Genomic DNA, 18,368 nt, shown 5'->3' on the forward strand with positions numbered 1-18,368 from the left:
TGCCGCCGACACTAGCAATCAAAATCCACGCTAGCCCTGCGCTCGGTTCAACCAAAGGTCTCGAACGAAGCAAAACTTAAAGCTATCGTCTGATGCCCCAGAAGATCCACATTGGGTAGCCAGATGTAGGGTTCTCACTCGTCCTCTTGGGACAAAGGAACACAGTAGTGCAAGCAATCACAAGGGCATTTATTGCACCTTTCATAGATCAATGCCTGCTAGCCGAGTTGCTATCCACAAAACATGCCGATGGGCGTGCGATAAATCGCGGAAGTCCGACTCACCGCGACCGGACAACGAGCGAATATGTTCACCCCATGCAGGACACCACTGCCTGTTCGTTCGCGCGTACGGTCACGTGAACGGTGGCGTTTTCGAAGTATTGTGTTCGTCCATTCTGGGGTAGGCCTCGTGAGACGGTCTCGCAGAAGCATGGATTGGCGCACGCGCAGAACGTCCGCGCCGCTTGCTGAACCCGAGCCTTCTCCTTTTTGTGCCCAAGTAACCCTGCCGTTAGGTGGTGTTAGCAGAGCCACACTCGCGCCATCTCTTGTACTACCCTGCAAGCATACCAACCGTGGCTGTAAAGCCACGCGGTGAAGCCGGATTACAGGAGACAGGAGCTATGCAGGAAAACATATCAAGGGACACGTGAGAGTCGCGCTTCTCCACACATCTCTTCATAGTACATAGTTTCTTCACAGCATATGTCATACAACATTATTTAGTTCTATTATGAGTATATTTGCGCACTGTTCAACCAATATTATTTAGGCCTCTGTACAGCAGTCTCTCGTCCAAGTCTTCGTATTCATTATTCATTTACCCATGACAGTGTACGATCATAACCTTGGTGCTCTTTGGCCACTTCTGGCCCTTGCTCCAATAATCATCAGACATTGTCAGTGAATCTGGCTTGGCCTCAATTTTGGTTACTGAGTGAATTATATATATTTATGACCTCTGTATGAAAGTGGCGATCTTTTCATCCCTAATAAATGTTGTAAATTATTAGGAGAGTTCCTGAGTCCTTAGCATTGCCTACTGGAAAGAGAAGCAGTACTGAGACACATATCATTCATGTGCATTTGACACGCCATTGATACAAGACTCTGCCGATGGGGTCACTGAAGTCTGCAGCACCTGCAGAAATAAAGCAGAAGTATGAATTATAATGCGTGCACATCCGTGCCAACAATGAAGCAGTAAGCTTTTAGCCGCAATAAAATTTTAAGTGAAAAGGTAGAGGCAACTTAAAAGAAACCTCGAATGATGTGGGTAACAGAACTCTGGTAGTGACACTTAAAGGGGGTGTATAGGCTTCGGCATCGCCCCCGGAAAACTTTGGAGGGGGCTCGGGCCCTAGAGCTCTCCCGTTGTTGGTGCCTATGACACATATAACAATGAGCATGACAGATTTCGCGAAACGCATTGAGAAAAGCAAACGTTCGGCTCTCCGTGGTTGCTTAGTGGCTATGGTGTTGGGCTGCTGAACAAGAGGTTGCGGGATCGAGTGCCAGCAACGGTGGCTGCATTTCGATGGGGGCGAAATGGAAAAACATCTGTGTACTTCGATCGAAGTGCATGTTAAAGAATCCCAGGTGGTCTAAATTATTTCGGAGTCCCCGCACTATGGCGTGCCTCATGATTAGATCGTGGTTTTGGCACGTAACGCATAAATTAATTTCTTAGAAGCAAACTTGCGCCTGATTCCTGTGCTTTTCTCTCAAAAAGTATGAAGACTAAAGCTGCAGCAATTACACAGCTCATAAGTAGCTCGCATGATGGTACACACAGCACCGATGTGCACTCAGGCTCGGCTATCGCATCTGTTACAATATTTGCCTACTGGAATGCGCTACTTGCCCAGAAGCACACAGCATCTTTCACATCATGGCGGCAAACATTGGGCGCATCTTTTTCAGACAGCTGAGCAAAAAAAAAGAAAATTTGGCAGACACACTTAAGACTGCTTATGTGTGGGAATGCAAAAGCATTATAGTTGCCTTGGGGCAATTTTTTTTTCTGAGAGTTCCTTGTCTGTACAAACTCTCGCCTGCATTTTAACTGCACCTCTGTAAGGCCAAATGAAAACGCACGAAGCGTCTCAACGTGTTCACTTGCCCACGAGGAGTTCATAACACGAAGAACCGTTCAGCGGCATCCAATTGAACATTAATGCTTTTTATTTTATACACACATGACGTGGTGCCACCTCCTACCCATTGGCTGCGTCGTCTTGTGCCCAACGACAAATGCACTAGGCCACACATTTAATCAGCCAGATGGCTGCGATGTGACGTGCACAATGGCGCACCAACTAGGCACACATTTAGTCAACCAGAACCGTGGAGCTGCCGTGGCGTCGGGGAAGCATGCTCGTCTCGCACCCCGGAGGCCCAAGTTAGATTCTCACCCAGACCGAAAGTCACCTAATATTCTTTTCAAAGGCGTTAATTTACTTTGTTTACAGGAACCTCCCTGAGAAATTCATATCAATCAGTCTTTTTTGATGTGCTTTTACTCTTTGCTGTCGGCCATTTTTGGTGCCATCATTTGGTCACGTCGCCGACTACAACAGCCAATTTTCACGTAATGGAGCATATAATGCTTTTGCATTAAAATCTGCTGACAGCTCCGAGAGTCCGCGGCTTCTGGTCCATGTAAAACAGACCCAATTCTGGAAGCTGGCGGACTGGTGGGTGGAGCTCCCAAACCTTTCTGAAAAAATCGAATGTGGGATAGCAGTCCCAAGCAGTCCGGGACTGTCTTGGACTGATAATCGAAGAGGCCCACTATGGGAGCTGCAAGCAGGGCAGTTCAACCAGCATGGTAATGATGTGCGCAGTACGTGGATTTGCCTAGACTTCGTCCTTCTGGCTTTAAATTGCTTCTTGACTTTGTAAAGCAATCATTTCTAAGAATATACTGTGTTATAAATGATTAAATAAGCATTATTAGAATTGTATGACGGCAGGTTTCGAACACGGGACCTCTAGCACAGAAGCCCGATATTAAACATTATGCCATGGTCGTATGGACGAGCGGAACCACTGCAATTAGTAGTGATTATGCATGCTTGCAGAGTCTTACTACCCTTGGCATTAAAAAAAAGTATAAATTGTTTTGAAATTTAGGCCAATTTGGGCCCAGATAAAGTGTAATAAATGAAGCCACTAGAAGGTCTGAATCCACAAGCATGACGATCAGACAAATCCATGTACTATCCATCATTCCCATGTTGGCTGAACAATCGCAGTGCCAGAGGTTCCCTCTAGTAATTGTAGGAAACTGCATGCAAATAATGTGGGGCATTCTAGACTTCCGGTTTGGCGGCACATTGCATGATGTCATGCATACCGGATAAATGTGTTATATGCACTACATATCACTACAACATATCACTACAATCACGAGTTCCCTCTAGTGACTGTAGGTAACTCTATGGCTGAGCGTACCTCAGGCGCCATCCCTGCCTCTCTTGTCACTGCTTGCTGATGTGTTGCCATTCATCAGATTTGATGTATCAATGTGCACATCACTTTAAGAACAGGTTGTTTGGCTTCTGCAATGGCTACTGCACTGCCTCTGGGCAGAAATCACTTGGGTGATTTAGGTTTTGTACTTTGTCTCAGCTGATATACACCAAATTTTTAGGTGCCGTACCTTCTCTGTGGATGAAACCGATTTCTTAGCAGCCATGTGGAGAAACCATTAGGACTTTTTGTGTAGTCTAATTAGCTAATTCATCATTGCTTAACCCACCTTGAAATATTGATATTTGTGAGACTTCTAAGCTGATTTTGGAAGTATAAGCTTAGCTTGTAACTATCTTTAATGCAAATATATGGGTCATTCCATCTCAAGTGTACTCGGTGTTTTATCGACCATCTGTGATTCTGCTGAAAAAAATCATACTGTTTTACCTCAATGTGGGAAGTAATTATTTAAGCGATTCTTTTGAAAAAAAAATTTTGTGATGCCGTGAGGACGCTTTGAAGGTTGCGCACACAAGTGAAACTATGCCAGGCAGAAAAATTTCTACAAAGTTATTGCTTTGACCTATTACTGCGAATATTTTTTTAAATTGTCGCCAGACGATACTCTTTCGTGACTATTGTCGTTTATTACTTTTTATTTTAATTCACATAATTTTTAGCCGTAAGGAAAAGTCGACAATTGCCCCTTTTTAAATATTTTTTATAAAAAAAAGTAACATTTACATAAGGAATATATTCACAATAGGTGCTTTTTATGTGTGTATACTAGATGATAAAAATATTCTGATAAGAAATAAAACCTCAACTTTCGCTTAATGTCATGCTAAAAATGAAAAAAATTACGTTCTGACTCAATTTGTGGCTTCATTTTCGCAATGTAGCGTTCCAAGTAAAAATATGGCATAGTCGGCATTGCATAGTATGCTTTGCTGTCTATCTATGTACAAAGATTTAAAAGATTAAATTTTGTTTTAAGCGAGAAAAAAATTTTTGAACTGCACAATCACAACGTTGCGCGATGCATCTCTTTGCTTCACCTTCACTGCATAGCACGTCGGTCGGCGTTTCAGTCTGGCTCATTTTACATGTTTCTTCTTTTCCTTTTTGAAGACGAGGTCTTCTTTGCGACTTCAGGTTGATTTGCGGTTCGTGGGGACTGAGTTTGTGGCCATTGTCATCTTGTAAAATTAGATAATTGCAGGCCTTCTAGTGCACGTAGGACAAAAAATAGGCGTCTGAGTTAAGCTTGGGACGAAAAAGATGCACAAAGTTAGCGTACTACTATATACGGAGAAGTTATATGGCGTAATTCTTAAAAAATACGGCGAAATAAATTCGATCCATATGTCACCATTCACCAAAAAAGCGCCAGAACAGGAACCAGAACTGTGGCTTTATTCAACGAACAGGTGATTTGTGGCGTTCTGCTAAACCTAAAACAACGAAAAAGGCCACTGGCCCGCTTGATACCCAGAATGTCTGCGAAGCGGCTTTAAATGTGTGGTTGAAACACGTATTCGTATCGTAAACGCGTCCCGCGACGCCACCCACCGAGGTTGGGAAAGCGACGTCAAGACGACGGCATTACGAGCAGACGATAGGTGTGTCGTCTGCTACTGCTCCTCTTTATCCCAGGCAAAGCTACAGCTGTCACAGAAGCAAACCGGCGTTCATGTTTACAGTTTCTTTCCGATGGTCCATGTGTGAATAAAATATATCAAGTCGACGGTCTGGACGACAGTTTCGGTGCGTCTTCAGTTTCTGAGAATTCAGGTACATGGATTTGCGTAATAATTCGTGGCACGTTTAAACTACACGATGTCTCTAGTTCACGTATTTGCTCTCCAGGACAAGGGGTGGCTTTAGCACCACTGTATTGCCGGACGCACATAAAAATTCTAGCCTTACATTCGTAGGATGACGAAAAAACGTGGCCGTAAAGTTGAATTACGTTTCTTGCCTTTTTGCGTGGCACAGGTGGCTTATGTCAGTTAGACTTTCTGGCACATATGCGCCAACATATAATTCAATGGCACGTGTTCCTGGCAATAGAATTTTTACGATTTATTTTCAGGTGCTGAATTACCGCACTGTTCACTTGGACCGAATGGGTGCCACAGGACAATCTACGTGAAAAATCAGTACATCAGTAGTGTCAAAGAACTGAGCGAACTTGATCGCCGGCTCTTGATTCTGCGTTCAAAATGCACACTGGATGATACAGTATGTGCCCATCATCACCACCTCTACGTAAAGAAGTACACATCGCACATAGCATCCAAATGGTGCTCGAATCCTATAATTCTTGTCGCCTATTTCTTGTCCTACGTGCACTAGAAGGCCTGCAATTATCTAATTTTACAAGATGACAATGGCCACAAACTCAGTCCCCACGAACCACAAATCAACCTGAAGTCGCAAAGAAGACCTCGTCTTCAAAAAGAAAAAGAAGAAACACGTAAAATGAGCCAGACTGAAACGCCGACCGACGTGCTATGCAGTGAAGGCGAAGCAAAGAGATGCTCCGCGCAACGTTGTGATTGTGCAGTTCAAAAATTTTTTTCTCGCTTAAAACAAAATTTAATCTTTTAAATCTTTGTACATAGATAGACAGCAAAGCATACTATGCAATGCCGACTATGCCATATTTTTACTTGGAACGCTACACTGCAAAAATGAAGCCACAAATTGAGTCAGAACGTAATTTTTTTCATTTTTAGCATGACATTAAGCGAAAGTTGAGGTTTTATTTCTTATCAGAATATTTTTATCATCTAGTATACACACATAAAAAGCACCTATTGTGAATATATTCCTTATGTAAATGTTACTTTTTTTTATAAAAAATATTAAAAAAGGGGCAATTGTCGACTTTTCCTTACGGCTAAAAATTATGTGAATTAAAATGAAAAGTAATAAATGAAAGTAGTCACGAAAGAGTACCGTCTGGCGACAATTTTAAAAAATATTCGCAGTAATAGGTCAAAGCAATAACTTTGTAGAAATTTTTCTGCCTGGCATAGTTTCACTTGTGTGCGCAACCTTCAAAGCGTCCTCACGGCATTACAAAATTTTTTTTTCAAAAAAATCACCTAAATAATTACTTCCCACATTGAGGTAAAACAGTATGATTTTTTTCAGCTGAATCGCAGATGGTCGATAAAACACCGAGTACACTTGAGATGGAATGACCCATATATATTTAATGCCTGGAAGAAAGCAGGTTGAATGCAAAGAAGTCCACATGACGGCCTCATTGCGTGCCTGCGTGGTGCCACTGTGAAACACATCAATCCAGCACGGCCACTGCATATGTGCCGGGAATAGCCTGACAAGGCAAATAAGAGTGCATATCCCAATGAACGCTCAGAAGGTTTTTGTGGACACTATTACTGCATCAATTCTTCTACTCGTAAAAAACAAATGAGGCTAGTCTCTGTTTAAGCCATGTTGCTGTGGCTTTGCTCCAGGCTGGTTGCAGGCCTAGAGGAAGGGTTAGACCAGCCCATGCTCTTTTTAGTCACTCCTTTTCATTTATTTACCCTAAAGGCCCAGCTTGGGCATTACATAGGGGGGGGGGGAGAACAATTGATAATTGATATGCAATGATATACAATATACATTGTAAGTCGAATACCCTTATATGTAGTAGTACATGCTATGCAACCTTTACATCACTTCTAATTCGACAACATCATACGCCAATAATTCTTACATTATACAAATAATAATCTGACATCTGAAGAAATGCAGGAAGAAATGTTAATGTTATTAATTTATGAATGTTTCATTAAGTGCTTGTTTGAATATCATATGGTCAGTTATTTCAGCTATATTACTTGGGAGATGATTCCATTCCGAAATGGCTAAGTGCAGACATGAAAACTGCAATAGTTTGGTATGTGCAAATTGTTGTTCGACATTGAATTCGTGATCAATTCGTGAGAATTTCCTTTTGGCTGGTAAGATGTGTGCCTGAGAGAATATATTTGGGGGATGAAAAAGCTGATGGAAAAAAGTTAGCTGAGATATCTTTCTTTTAGTCTGCAATGAGATGAGTCCTAGGTCATCTTTTATTTTGGTGATACTTGAATGTTGTGAATAGTTACCTGTAATAAATCGCGCTGCCTTGTTCTGAAAAGATTCTAATTTGTTAATAAGATGTGTTTGGTGCGGGTTCCATATAAATGAGGCATACTCAAGCTTTGAACGAAGTACGGTGGTATATGCAAGAAGCTTGGTATCACTATTAGCCTGACGAAGCGTTCGACGAATGAAGCCAAGAGATTTGCATGCAACGGAAACAATACAACCCACATGATTATGCCAAGACAAAGTCAGAGAAAGATTAACACCTAGATATTTAAATGATTCTGCAGTTTCTAGAGCCTCACCATTAAAAAGTATGTGTGTTTCGTGATTTCACTACAAGTAGTAAATCTCATAAGTTTAGTTTTCAAGGTATTTACGCTCATTTGCCAGTCTGAGCACCATCTTTCAATCCTGTTCAAGTCATTTTGTAATTTATCACAATCGCCCTTACATTTTAATGGTCGATACAGAACGCAATCGTTGGCATATAACCGGATTTCTGAGTCTCTACCCTGATGAATATCATTAATATAAATAAAAAATAGAGTGGGTCCCAAAACGGAACCTTGAGGCACACCGGACTGAACAGGTTGAAATGACGAACGGACATTACTGATTAGGACAGCTTGTCGTCTGTTACTTGAATATTCTTTAACCCAGTTTATTACTTTTTCGTCAACATTAATCAGCTTCATTTTATATATGAGGCGGTTATGAGCCACACGGTCAAAGGCTTTAGCAAAATGTATAAATATGGCGTCAGTTTGTGTAAGTTCGTGAAGGTTAAGGTGAAGAAGCTGGGATTCACATGACCGGCCTCATTGAAAACCATGCTGGTTTGCAAATAGAATGTGGTTGCTAGCCATGTACTGCATGATTTGAGAAGATAATACGTGTTCAAATAGTTTGCATACAACAGACGTAAGGGATATAGGCCTATAGTTTGTTAGCTTGTTTTTGTCGCCGGTTTTATATATTGGTACGACATGTGCCAATTTCCAGTCGTCTGGAATTTCGGGGGTGTCGAGAGACTGTTGAAACAATAGTGTAAGTATAAGAGCAGAATTGTGCTTTGTCATTTTTAGTAGCTTAGTACAAATACCGTCGGGACCTGGACTAGAAAACGATGGTAAATGCTCAATAGCTTTCACAATACCGTCACTTGTCACAGTTATACATAAATGGAGAACTATCATTCCATAATGGAGAACTATCAGAAAACTGTGTTGCCTTATCTAGGGGCTTTTCGTCATTAAATACACTACAAAAGAATAAATTCAACCGTTCAGCAACAACCATGACATCAATTGCAGCACCAGACTCAGTGTCAAAAACAGGTAACTCTTTTGTAGGTGCGGGAGAAATGACCCTCCAAAATTTTTTTGGATCTGTTTTCAGAAATTGCAAAATATGCTGGTTGAAAAACTTATGTTTGGCAGCCTCAATATGTAATGCACATTCTTTAGAAAACGATAAATATTGTGACTCAGCTTCAACAGATTTTGCGCTTCTTGCCTTTCGAAACAAACGTTTCTTTTTATTCAGATATCGCTTAATCTCGCGAGTAAACCATGGCTTGTCTGCTGTTTCATAGATCCATTTTTTTGGAATGTATTTCTCCCGGAGTCTAAACTCATCACGAAAATGAATCCAATTATCTTGCAGCGAACAGTTTTCATACGTTTGCATGAATGACAGGTAAAATTCAAAAAGCTCAGAGTTCAAGCTTTCGGGATCTGCTTTAGAATAGTCATAAATATCTTTTTGTCGTGGTTTTTTCACGGTCTGCGTTTTAAAGGTACAATGTATGACACGATGGTCACTGATATACTCTAGTACATCCACGGTAACACGTTCGGGGTGTGTTGTTAGAAGCAGATCAAGAATAGCATTGTGCCGCGTAGGGATTTCGATAAGTTGAGACAACTGAAAATATTCTAAAAGGTCAACAAAATCTGCACAATCGCGTGTCTGACGCGTGCTAGGGGATTTTAAAGCAGACCACTCTATGCTTGGAAAGTTAAAATTGCCGGCCAAAATTATGGGAGAGTTATTATATTCGGATTGGATGGAGCCTAATACAGACTGCAGTTCCTCAGAAAAATCTTGTAGAAAGTCGGGTGGCCTATAGCATGCTCCAATAACCAAAGTTACTGCTGGTAAATAGCATGCAACCCAAATAATTTCAAGAATGCTGTCAGTAGGTATGTGTTTTACCTTTATATGCTTTCTGATGGCTATTACCACACCGCCTCCTTTTCTATCCACACGGTCTTTACGAAGAACAGTGAATGAACTTGAAATTTGTAACTCAGAATTGCTAACTTCAGGAGTTAACCACGTTTCCATTCCGATTATAACATCTGCATTACAAGCGTGAATGAGGGAAGTAAGCTGATCTTGGTTTGTTAAGGATGCTACGAAAGTTGGCCGAAATTATAGAAAATGTAGGTGCCCCACTGTCTTTCTGCACGTGGCGACTGCGTCATGGGTTTGCATTTCGCTGGACACATTCCACGACCCTGCCCTCCGAATGCTAGTACCGATATAATCTCCTGCCTATCTTTAGCTTATCAAAAGATAGCTTAAACCTTTCATCGGGTTGACAATTCGCTCGAGCAAAGTCGTGAAGCTGTTTGCGCATGAATTGTATTCGAGGTGAAGAGTCCTCATCTATCTAAACCTTTAATTTCAAATTTTTTAGCTTGAACAAATTAGCCAGAATACTGCACTTTGTCTTGAAGTGCAGAAACTTCACTATTACTGACTGGTGCTGCCCTTGCCTGCGAGATCCAATGCGATGTGCACGGTCAATATCCGTTACCTCTAGGCCAAGGTGATCTCTGCAGAAGCTTTCAATGACAACTTGAGAAGCCTCGTAGTCTTCTTTCTCTGCCTCGGGCACGCCTTTGAATATCACATTTTTTCTGCTCATGCGATTGTTAATGTCATCAACGATTTCAACTATGTTAGGTTCAGAATCCCGCCTATCAGAAAAGGATGAAAGATCGCTTTTGATGTCATCGACACCTTTTTTTACTTTGGATAACGCTGTGGCATTTCCCAAAGAATCGTCTAGCGAAGCTTCCACTTTCAAAAGGTGTTTCTTAAGGTCAGTTATACCTGATAAAATGTCCTTCATCTTACTGCTAATTTCCTTTTGAAATTTTTCACACGCAGACTCCGCATCCTTTAGCACATCAAGAACCTTGTCTATCTTGTCAGGGCCGGGATTGACTTCAATGTCACCGCAGCAGATTAGATGAGCCACAGAAAACATAAGAACAATCAGTCACCCTCTCGGGCACCATGTAGCAAAGAAACCAGCAGCGGCATGAAAACGAAGCCCTTCACTACATCTACACTGTAGTCGTTGGCTATGGCTACCTATCCGCGCTCGATATGTGACAATGTCAACACCCATACTGTACACATATAATCACAGGCACTGGGCTTGGGATTGTAATGTCTGCCATACAACACTCTTGAAGTGTTGTATGGCAGGCATTACATTTGTACGTACATAAGTACAGCATGATTGAGAAAGATAGCCATGGAACAGAATGCCTGCAATGAAATTTTGTACTGGTGACCAACAGCACTGGCGCCTGTTGGTTGCCAGTGGTGGTATATCTCAGTGGGCACTATTTTGGTCCAGACATCTTTATACAAATGCTTTCTTGGCAGTGGCCCAAATGCATTGCGTGAGCAAAAACCATGCCCGAAGGTAAACACTGTGTGCTTATCAACTTGCTCATTGAAGAAATGTAGTTGTCTCGCATTTCTCGCAGCTTCTGTCATGCACAAAGAGTTTGCATCCAGAATTAACATCAAAAATAGGTCAGTGAATGAAAACCAAAACTGCAAGGGTATCAAGCAGGCATACGTCTTGGGATTTAATTCAAAATGTAAAAAGGCTAGTGCTCCTGAGATGTATGTGCTAGCTGCAAAGTCATGGCAATGAAAGTCTGGCACACTTGTTTAAAGGCACCTACCCTTGCTCCGTGCAGCGGTGGCGTAGAGGTAGAACACCCGCTTCGCGTGCAAGAGGTCCGTGGTTCGAATCTCGGTGCCGCGCAATTTTCCACTGAATTAAAGAAAAAAAAAATCCGCGTGCGGATAAAATTGCATAAACAGCCCTGGAGTGTGGCCTGATCCCGGTGACCAGAACCGGTAACGCACTCCCTCACCAGAGCAGGATTGGCCACCCTGGTGCAGTACTTGGCCACAACCTCCTATATGAACACAACAATCAAACCCAGGCCCTCAGTCCCCACCAGCTGCGAAGCAACTGACCACGGCGGCAGTCAGACCTGCGACGCAGCAGAGGGTGCTAAGAATCCCTGGCTATGGACAGGCCGCCATTGGAATATGAACCTGGCAACGTTTAATGCTAGAACGTTATCTAATGAGGCGAGTCTAGCAGTACTATTGGAGGAATTAGAGGGCAGTAAATGGGATATAATAGGGCTCAGTGAAGTTAGGAGGCCAAAAGAAGCATATACAGTGCTTAAAAGCGGGCACGTCCTGTGCTACCGGGGCTTAGCGGAGAGACGAGAACTAGGAGTCGGATTCCCGATTAATAAGAATATAGCTGGTAACATACAGGAATTCTATAGCATTAACGAGAGGGTGGCAGGTCTTGTTGTGCAACTTAATAAGAGGTACAAAATGAAAATTGTACAGGTCTACGTCCCTACATCCAGTCATGATGACCAGGAAGTCGAAAGCTTCTATGAAGACGGAATCAGCGATGGGTAGAGTGAAAACAAAATACACTATACTGATGGGCGATTTCAATGCCAAGGTAGGCAAGAAGCAGGCTGGAGACAAGGCAGTGGGGGAATATGGCATAGGCACTAGGAATAGCAGGGGAGAGTTATTAGTAGAGTTTGCGGAACAGAATAATATGCGGATAATGAATACCTTCTTCCGCAAGCGGGATAGCCAAAAGTGTACATGGAAGAGCCCGAACGGCGAGACTAGAAATCAAATAGACGTCATACTCTGCGCTAACCCTGGTGTCATACAGGATGTGGACGTGCTCAGCAAGGTGCGCTGCAGTGACCATAGGATGGTAAGAACTCGAATTAGCCTAGACCTGAGGAGGGAACGGAAGAAACTGGTATATAAGAAGCCGATCAATGAGTTGGCGGTAAGAGGGAAAATAAAGGAATTCCAGATCAAGCTACAGAACAGGTACTCGGCTTTAACTCAGGATGTGGACCTTAGTGTTGAAGCAATGAACGGCAATCTTGTGGGCATAATTAAGGAGTGTGCAATAGAAGTCGGTGGTAACTCCGCTAGACAGGATACCAGTAAGCTATCGCAGGAGACGAAAGGTCTGATCAAGAAACGCCAATGTATGAAAGCCTCTAACCCTACAGCTAGAATAGAACTGGCAGAACTTTCAAAGTTAATCAACAAGCGTAAGACAGCTGACATAAGAAAGTATAATATGGATAGAATTGAACATGCTCTCAGGAACGGAGGAAGCCTAAAAGCAGTGAAGAAGAAACTAGGAATTGGGAAGAATCAGATGTATGTGTTAAGACACAAAGCCGGCAATATCATTACTAATATGGATGAGATAGTTCAAGTGGCTGAGGAGTTCTATAGAGAGTTATACAGTACCAGTGGCACCCACGACGATAATGGAAGAGAGAATAGTCTAGAGGAATTCGAAATCCCACAGGTAACGCCGGAAGAAGTAAAGAAAGCCTAGGGAGCTATGTAGAGGGGGTAGGTAGCTTGGGAGGATCAGGTAACAGCAGATTTGTTGTAGGATGGTGGGAACATTGTTCTAGAAAGACTAGCCACCCTGTATACACAATGCCTTATGACCTCAAGCGTACCGGAATCCTGGAAGAATGCTAACGTAATCCTAATTTATAAGAAAGGGGACGCCAGAGACTTGACAAATTATAGACTAATCAGCTTACTGTCCGTTGCCTACAAAGTATTTACTAAGGTAATTGCAAATAGAATCAGGAACACCTTAGACTTCCATCAACCAAAGGACCAGGCAGGATTCCGTAAAGGCTACTCAACAATAGACCATATTCACACTATCAATCAGGTGATAGAAAAATGTGCTGAATATAACCAACCTTTATATATAGCTTTCATTCATTACGAGAGCGCGTTTGATTCAGTCGAAACCTCAGCAGTCATGGATGCATTGCGGAATCAGGGTGCAGACGAGCCGTATGTAAAAATACTGAAAGATATCTATAGCGGCTCCACAGCCACCGTAGTCCTCCATATAGAAAGCCACAAAATCCCAATAAAGAAAGGCGTCGGGCAGGGAGATACGATCTCTCCAATGCTATCCACAGCGTGTTTACAGGAGGTATTCAGAGACCTTGATTGGGAAGAATTGGGGATAAAAGTTAATGGAGAATACCTTAGTAACTTGCGATTCGCTGATGATGTTGCCTTGCTTAGTAACTCAGGGGACCAATTGCAATGCATGCTCACTGACCTGGAGAGGCAAAGCAGAAGAGGAGGTCTAAAAATTAATCTGCAGAAAACTAAAGTAATGTTTAACAGTCTCGGAAGAGAACAGCAATGTACAATAGGTAGCGAGGCACTGGAAGGGGTAAGGCAATACATCTACTTAGGGCAGGTAGTGACGGCGGATCCTGATCATGGGACGGAAATAATCAGAAGAATAAGAATGGGCTGGGGTGCGTTTGGCAGGCATCCTCAGATCATGAACAGCAGGTTGCCGTTACCCCTCAAGAGAAAAGTATATAATGGCTGTGTGTTACCGGTACTCACCTATGAGGCAGAAACCTGGAGGCTTACGAAAAGGGTTCTACTTAAATGGAGGACGACGCAATGAGCTATGGAAAGAAGAATGATGGGTGTAACGTTAAGGGATAAGGAAAGAGCAGATTGGGTGAGGGAACAAACGCGAGTTAATGACATTTTAGTTGAAATCAAGAAAAAGAAATGGGGCATGGGCAGGGCATGTAATGAGGTGGGAAGATAACCAATGGTCATTAAGGGTTACGGACTGGATTCCAAGGGAAGGGAAGCGTAGCAGGGGGCGGCAGAAAGTTAGGAGGGCGGATGAGATTAAGAAGTTTGCAGGGACGACATGGCCACAATTAGTACATGACTGGGGTTGTTGAAGTATGGGAGAGGCCTTTACCCTGCAGCGGGCGTAACCAGGCTGATGATGATGAAAATGGCCCTTGCTGTCACTGACAGCAAGCACAGCGTAGCTCATAGAAATGATATGATTGACATTAGTTTTATGGTACGCATGACTACGTGTGGCATGCGTACCCCTTGTGTGTGTACTCACCTCAGTTTCTTGAGGTGAGTACACGCACATAAATAAATAGTTGTGAAGGATAGTTTGAGGCGCTGCTTGCCTCTTGAAATGAATAGCTGGCCTTAATATCCTTTGCAGATAACCGGGATGTTTAACCGGATAACTGGCTATTTTGCAAATAGCCCAACATGCAGCAGGAGAAATGTGGTCACATTAGTAACACATGTTGATGCTTTTTGTCTTTTGTGGGAAGCATGGTAAATAGTGTGAAATGCAATGCTGAAACAATGAGGCATATAGAGTCTTTGTTGGTCGAAAGTAATCCTCCAAATTTAGCCAATTTAGACTACCGCTAATGTAATATGCTATGGGACATCTATTGTCAAAAAGCCCAGTGGGGTCTGGAATGCCTGATGTGCTTGTGCAGGTGGATGGAGGCTCGCTGAGTGACGAAGAGGTGCCCAACCAGGCAATCTTCCATGGAAGCTGTGATTCAGTGTCTCTCGGTAGCACTGACTCAAGGAGTCTGCCAGCAGAAAAAGTGTGAGTCCTGTGCACTTCACTATCACACGAATGTGCAGAAAGCAGTTTCACCCACATTCGAGGGCACAACCAAAGTAGTTGCACAGTGTTGGGGCAGTGTGTAGTTAATCGTTATCCCAAAAGCCTTGGTTTGGTGAGTTAATTAGTATATTAGTAATTCACAACTGAAAGCTTGTTCTGCAGCATATCAAAAAGGCTACTATAGTCTATGCCTAAATCAGAATTTTGAGATAAAACTCGGCATAGCATAAATGATACGCTGGACATTACACAGTGCTTTCATTGGCTTACCATCCCTCGCGTGCTTTTTTTTTTTTTTTTGTAGCGCGTGGATGAGCGCTATGTACAAATTCAAATAATGGTGACAGGGTGTCGGGAAATATACTCAGGGAAAACTCCTGGAATTCTTGCTTCTATGAGGGAAAATTAGCGTTAATTTTATTGGAAAGGAATGGAAGTGGCGTTAATGCTGATTCAGGTAACAGAGAGGAATCGTAACGAATCGTCTTTGACGCCGTGTCGTGGGCCGGAGGAGTTGCCAGCTGGTGCAGTCAACGAGCCACTTTCCGATTTTCCGGACATTTTGCCGTGACCACAGGCCCGAAATGGCATTAAAGGCACCACCGCCGCCATTTTGATTATTTCGCCGCCTCGAACCGGCGCTCTCGCACGCTGATCCGCTGGCAGCCGTAGCCACCACCGCGGCAACGCTAGGCCTATACACCAGAACACCGTGAATTCAAAGCGCGCCGCCATATTGATGAGCGCCGGTCGCGCCATCTATCCCATTCGCCGCGAAGTAGCAGGCCTGGGCTGCCACGCCGGGAGATGCGACCCGGCGCGAAAGCGAAACTTGGGCTTTTTAGCTGGGCGGAAGGTGTCAATCAAACTTCAAGACCTCATGCAAGTCCGCAATGGCCACACTGAGTGATGTGCAGACTGCAGAAGCGAATACATCGGGTAACCACGTAACCTGTGAAGGATTTTACAGCACTGTGTTGGTGCCACATTTTATTAAAGCACGCAGAACATTGTCCTCTGCACTTTCAGTTTGGTCTTGTTTGTCATGGTCACTACTGGGTTGGCCGCGTTTGGCAACCAACTGGCGAGGTCGTTTGACTGCCTGATTAGCAGACGCCTGCCCTTTACCACCTGCACATTGAAAACAATATGTATGTTATAGTAAGAAGGGCTGTAGTTCTTTCCCATGCCATCACTGTTGCGAAGACATAAAGTCCTCTCAAAATGAAATAGAAAATGCACCAGGCCAATTGTATCGTGCAACCCCTTAAGAGTACAACATTAAGAACACAAGCCTACAGTACTCGAACAAGCAGCATGTGATGCTAAACCTGCACTCATTGGAAAATGGGGAACTACAGTAGTTATAATGTTCAACTACATGTGCAGTCAAAGCCCATATAACAGGGCGAGCATGACGGATGCAGGTTTTGTACAGTTGCACAAACCATGACAGGGCACATAAAATTACCATCCCTACTTAAAGCTGCATCATCAGGGAAGCCTTTGGTACAAGACAACAACCGCACCTGCATTCCAAAAAATTAGCCCCACCAACTGCAGCTACCTGGTATCAGACCTGTTTCGCTTGAGCGAGGCCATATCGGATTGTTAGCGCTCCCTTAGAAAACAGTAAAAGAAACTGGTGAGAACGAGCAAAATTTTGTTACAAAATACAACAATAATTAAGCACCTTATTTTCCTCGCCTTATGAACGGAAAAATTTTGCGCTTTGCCCTGCATAACAGCCCGCACGCAGTTTAGAGCTCAGGATGCTCAAATGAATTCGTTACGAATGACACCTGCAACACCAGCTCGTAAAGACAGGCGCGCTGCAAGAACGCCTTCGGCGACGAGCAGTCGTTGTTTACGTTTTTGTCGACGCATGCTACGTGACGAGCAGACTTCGTTTTACTTTCATTAGCAATAACGCTCACCAGCAGGGCAACATACTATCGTTTACAACTTGTCGTTCACGCTTAATGGTCATGCCGTGCAGCAGCTGCAAGTATCGCAAACCGCAAACTCAACTGTTCCGCTTAACCGTCGGGAGCTCTGCCTGAATGAAAACACGAAAAGGCTTGCCTTCTTGTTATAGCCAAGGCGAAGCACCGGCGCGGGATTCTGCTCTGTGGGCTTGTCCAGAAAGTGCTCGGAGCAAACCTGCGTGTTACACATATTACGTTCGTAGGGCGCAAAGTTGAACGTGGCACCAAAATATACACAGATCGAATACTCACTCGTGCATTTTCACTGGGTTGGTAGTTCTTCCTATTCACTGCAACTATCCACCGGTGGCGCAGCTTGTCATTCTTCGTTGCGGATGGAAATCGGTGCAGGCTGAAAACACCACACCGGCACGATTCCCTACGTGTATTGTGCTCTTCGCAAACAGCGCTAAGCAACCTGCTCCTTTTCCGCTGGTTATTTTGGCATCCAAACACGACGCAACGATGCCCAGATGACTTCTTGTACTTTGGATTCGCGTGAACGGGCACATTTCCACACTTTGGAGTCCTAGAGCTAGCGCTAGCCATGTCTGCTGGTCGCCGGTGAACACGCTTTGGCAGCCCAGAACAAAATGGCGCTGGTCGACCGGGCAATCCGGGTGCGAGAGTATGCGTTCGATTAGCCTGGGTGCGAGGCTAGCGTGTTCTGGTCTATATGCTTCAACATTTGCTTCTTCTTGCCGTTCTGTGGCTTCTTTGTCATTGAAAGAATTCGCCGCTGTCAGCAGTGGTACCGACTGACTTTGGCACCGATGCCTTTGTAATCCTCGCGATTGGCTCCGAAGCTCGGAAAGCACGACGCGTTGCATAATGCCAGCTCCCGAAAGTTAGCTTCGCCTCGATACAGAAATGTTATGCGGTGAAGCATACGCGAAGTATTGCTGTGAAGCATAACAAACGTGGAAAGGGGGAAATTGT

General features: G+C 43.6%; 1 protein-coding gene and 1 long non-coding RNA gene across 7 annotated transcripts in view; one reads left to right on the top strand and one right to left on the bottom strand.

Annotated features, from left to right (window-relative positions):
- The window catches only part of Vps8 (vacuolar protein sorting 8), a 972,138-nt gene that overhangs the window by 35,613 nt on the left and 918,157 nt on the right, over positions 1-18,368 (top strand). For all 6 annotated transcript variants that reach the window (XR_008608392.2, XM_055061192.2, XM_055061196.2 and 3 more), the window contains exon 3: positions 15,305-15,420. Coding sequence is in view for 4 of the 6 variants with exons in the window: in XM_055061192.2 (XP_054917167.2) it covers positions 15,305-15,420 (116 nt within the window). In the remaining 2 variants the exon portion in view is untranslated. The remainder of the gene's footprint in view (positions 1-15,304; positions 15,421-18,368) is intronic.
- On the bottom strand, positions 16,419-18,102 carry LOC140215190 (uncharacterized). The gene is made up of 2 exons (XR_011892133.1): positions 17,682-18,102; positions 16,419-17,604 (listed from the first exon to the last, which is right to left on the bottom strand). It is a non-coding gene; the product is annotated as an uncharacterized lncRNA (long non-coding RNA).

The sequence above is a fragment of the Dermacentor andersoni genome, chromosome 1 (genome assembly GCF_023375885.2).
Source record: "Dermacentor andersoni chromosome 1, qqDerAnde1_hic_scaffold, whole genome shotgun sequence".
In the NCBI taxonomy this organism is placed as follows: domain Eukaryota; kingdom Metazoa; phylum Arthropoda; class Arachnida; order Ixodida; family Ixodidae; genus Dermacentor; species Dermacentor andersoni.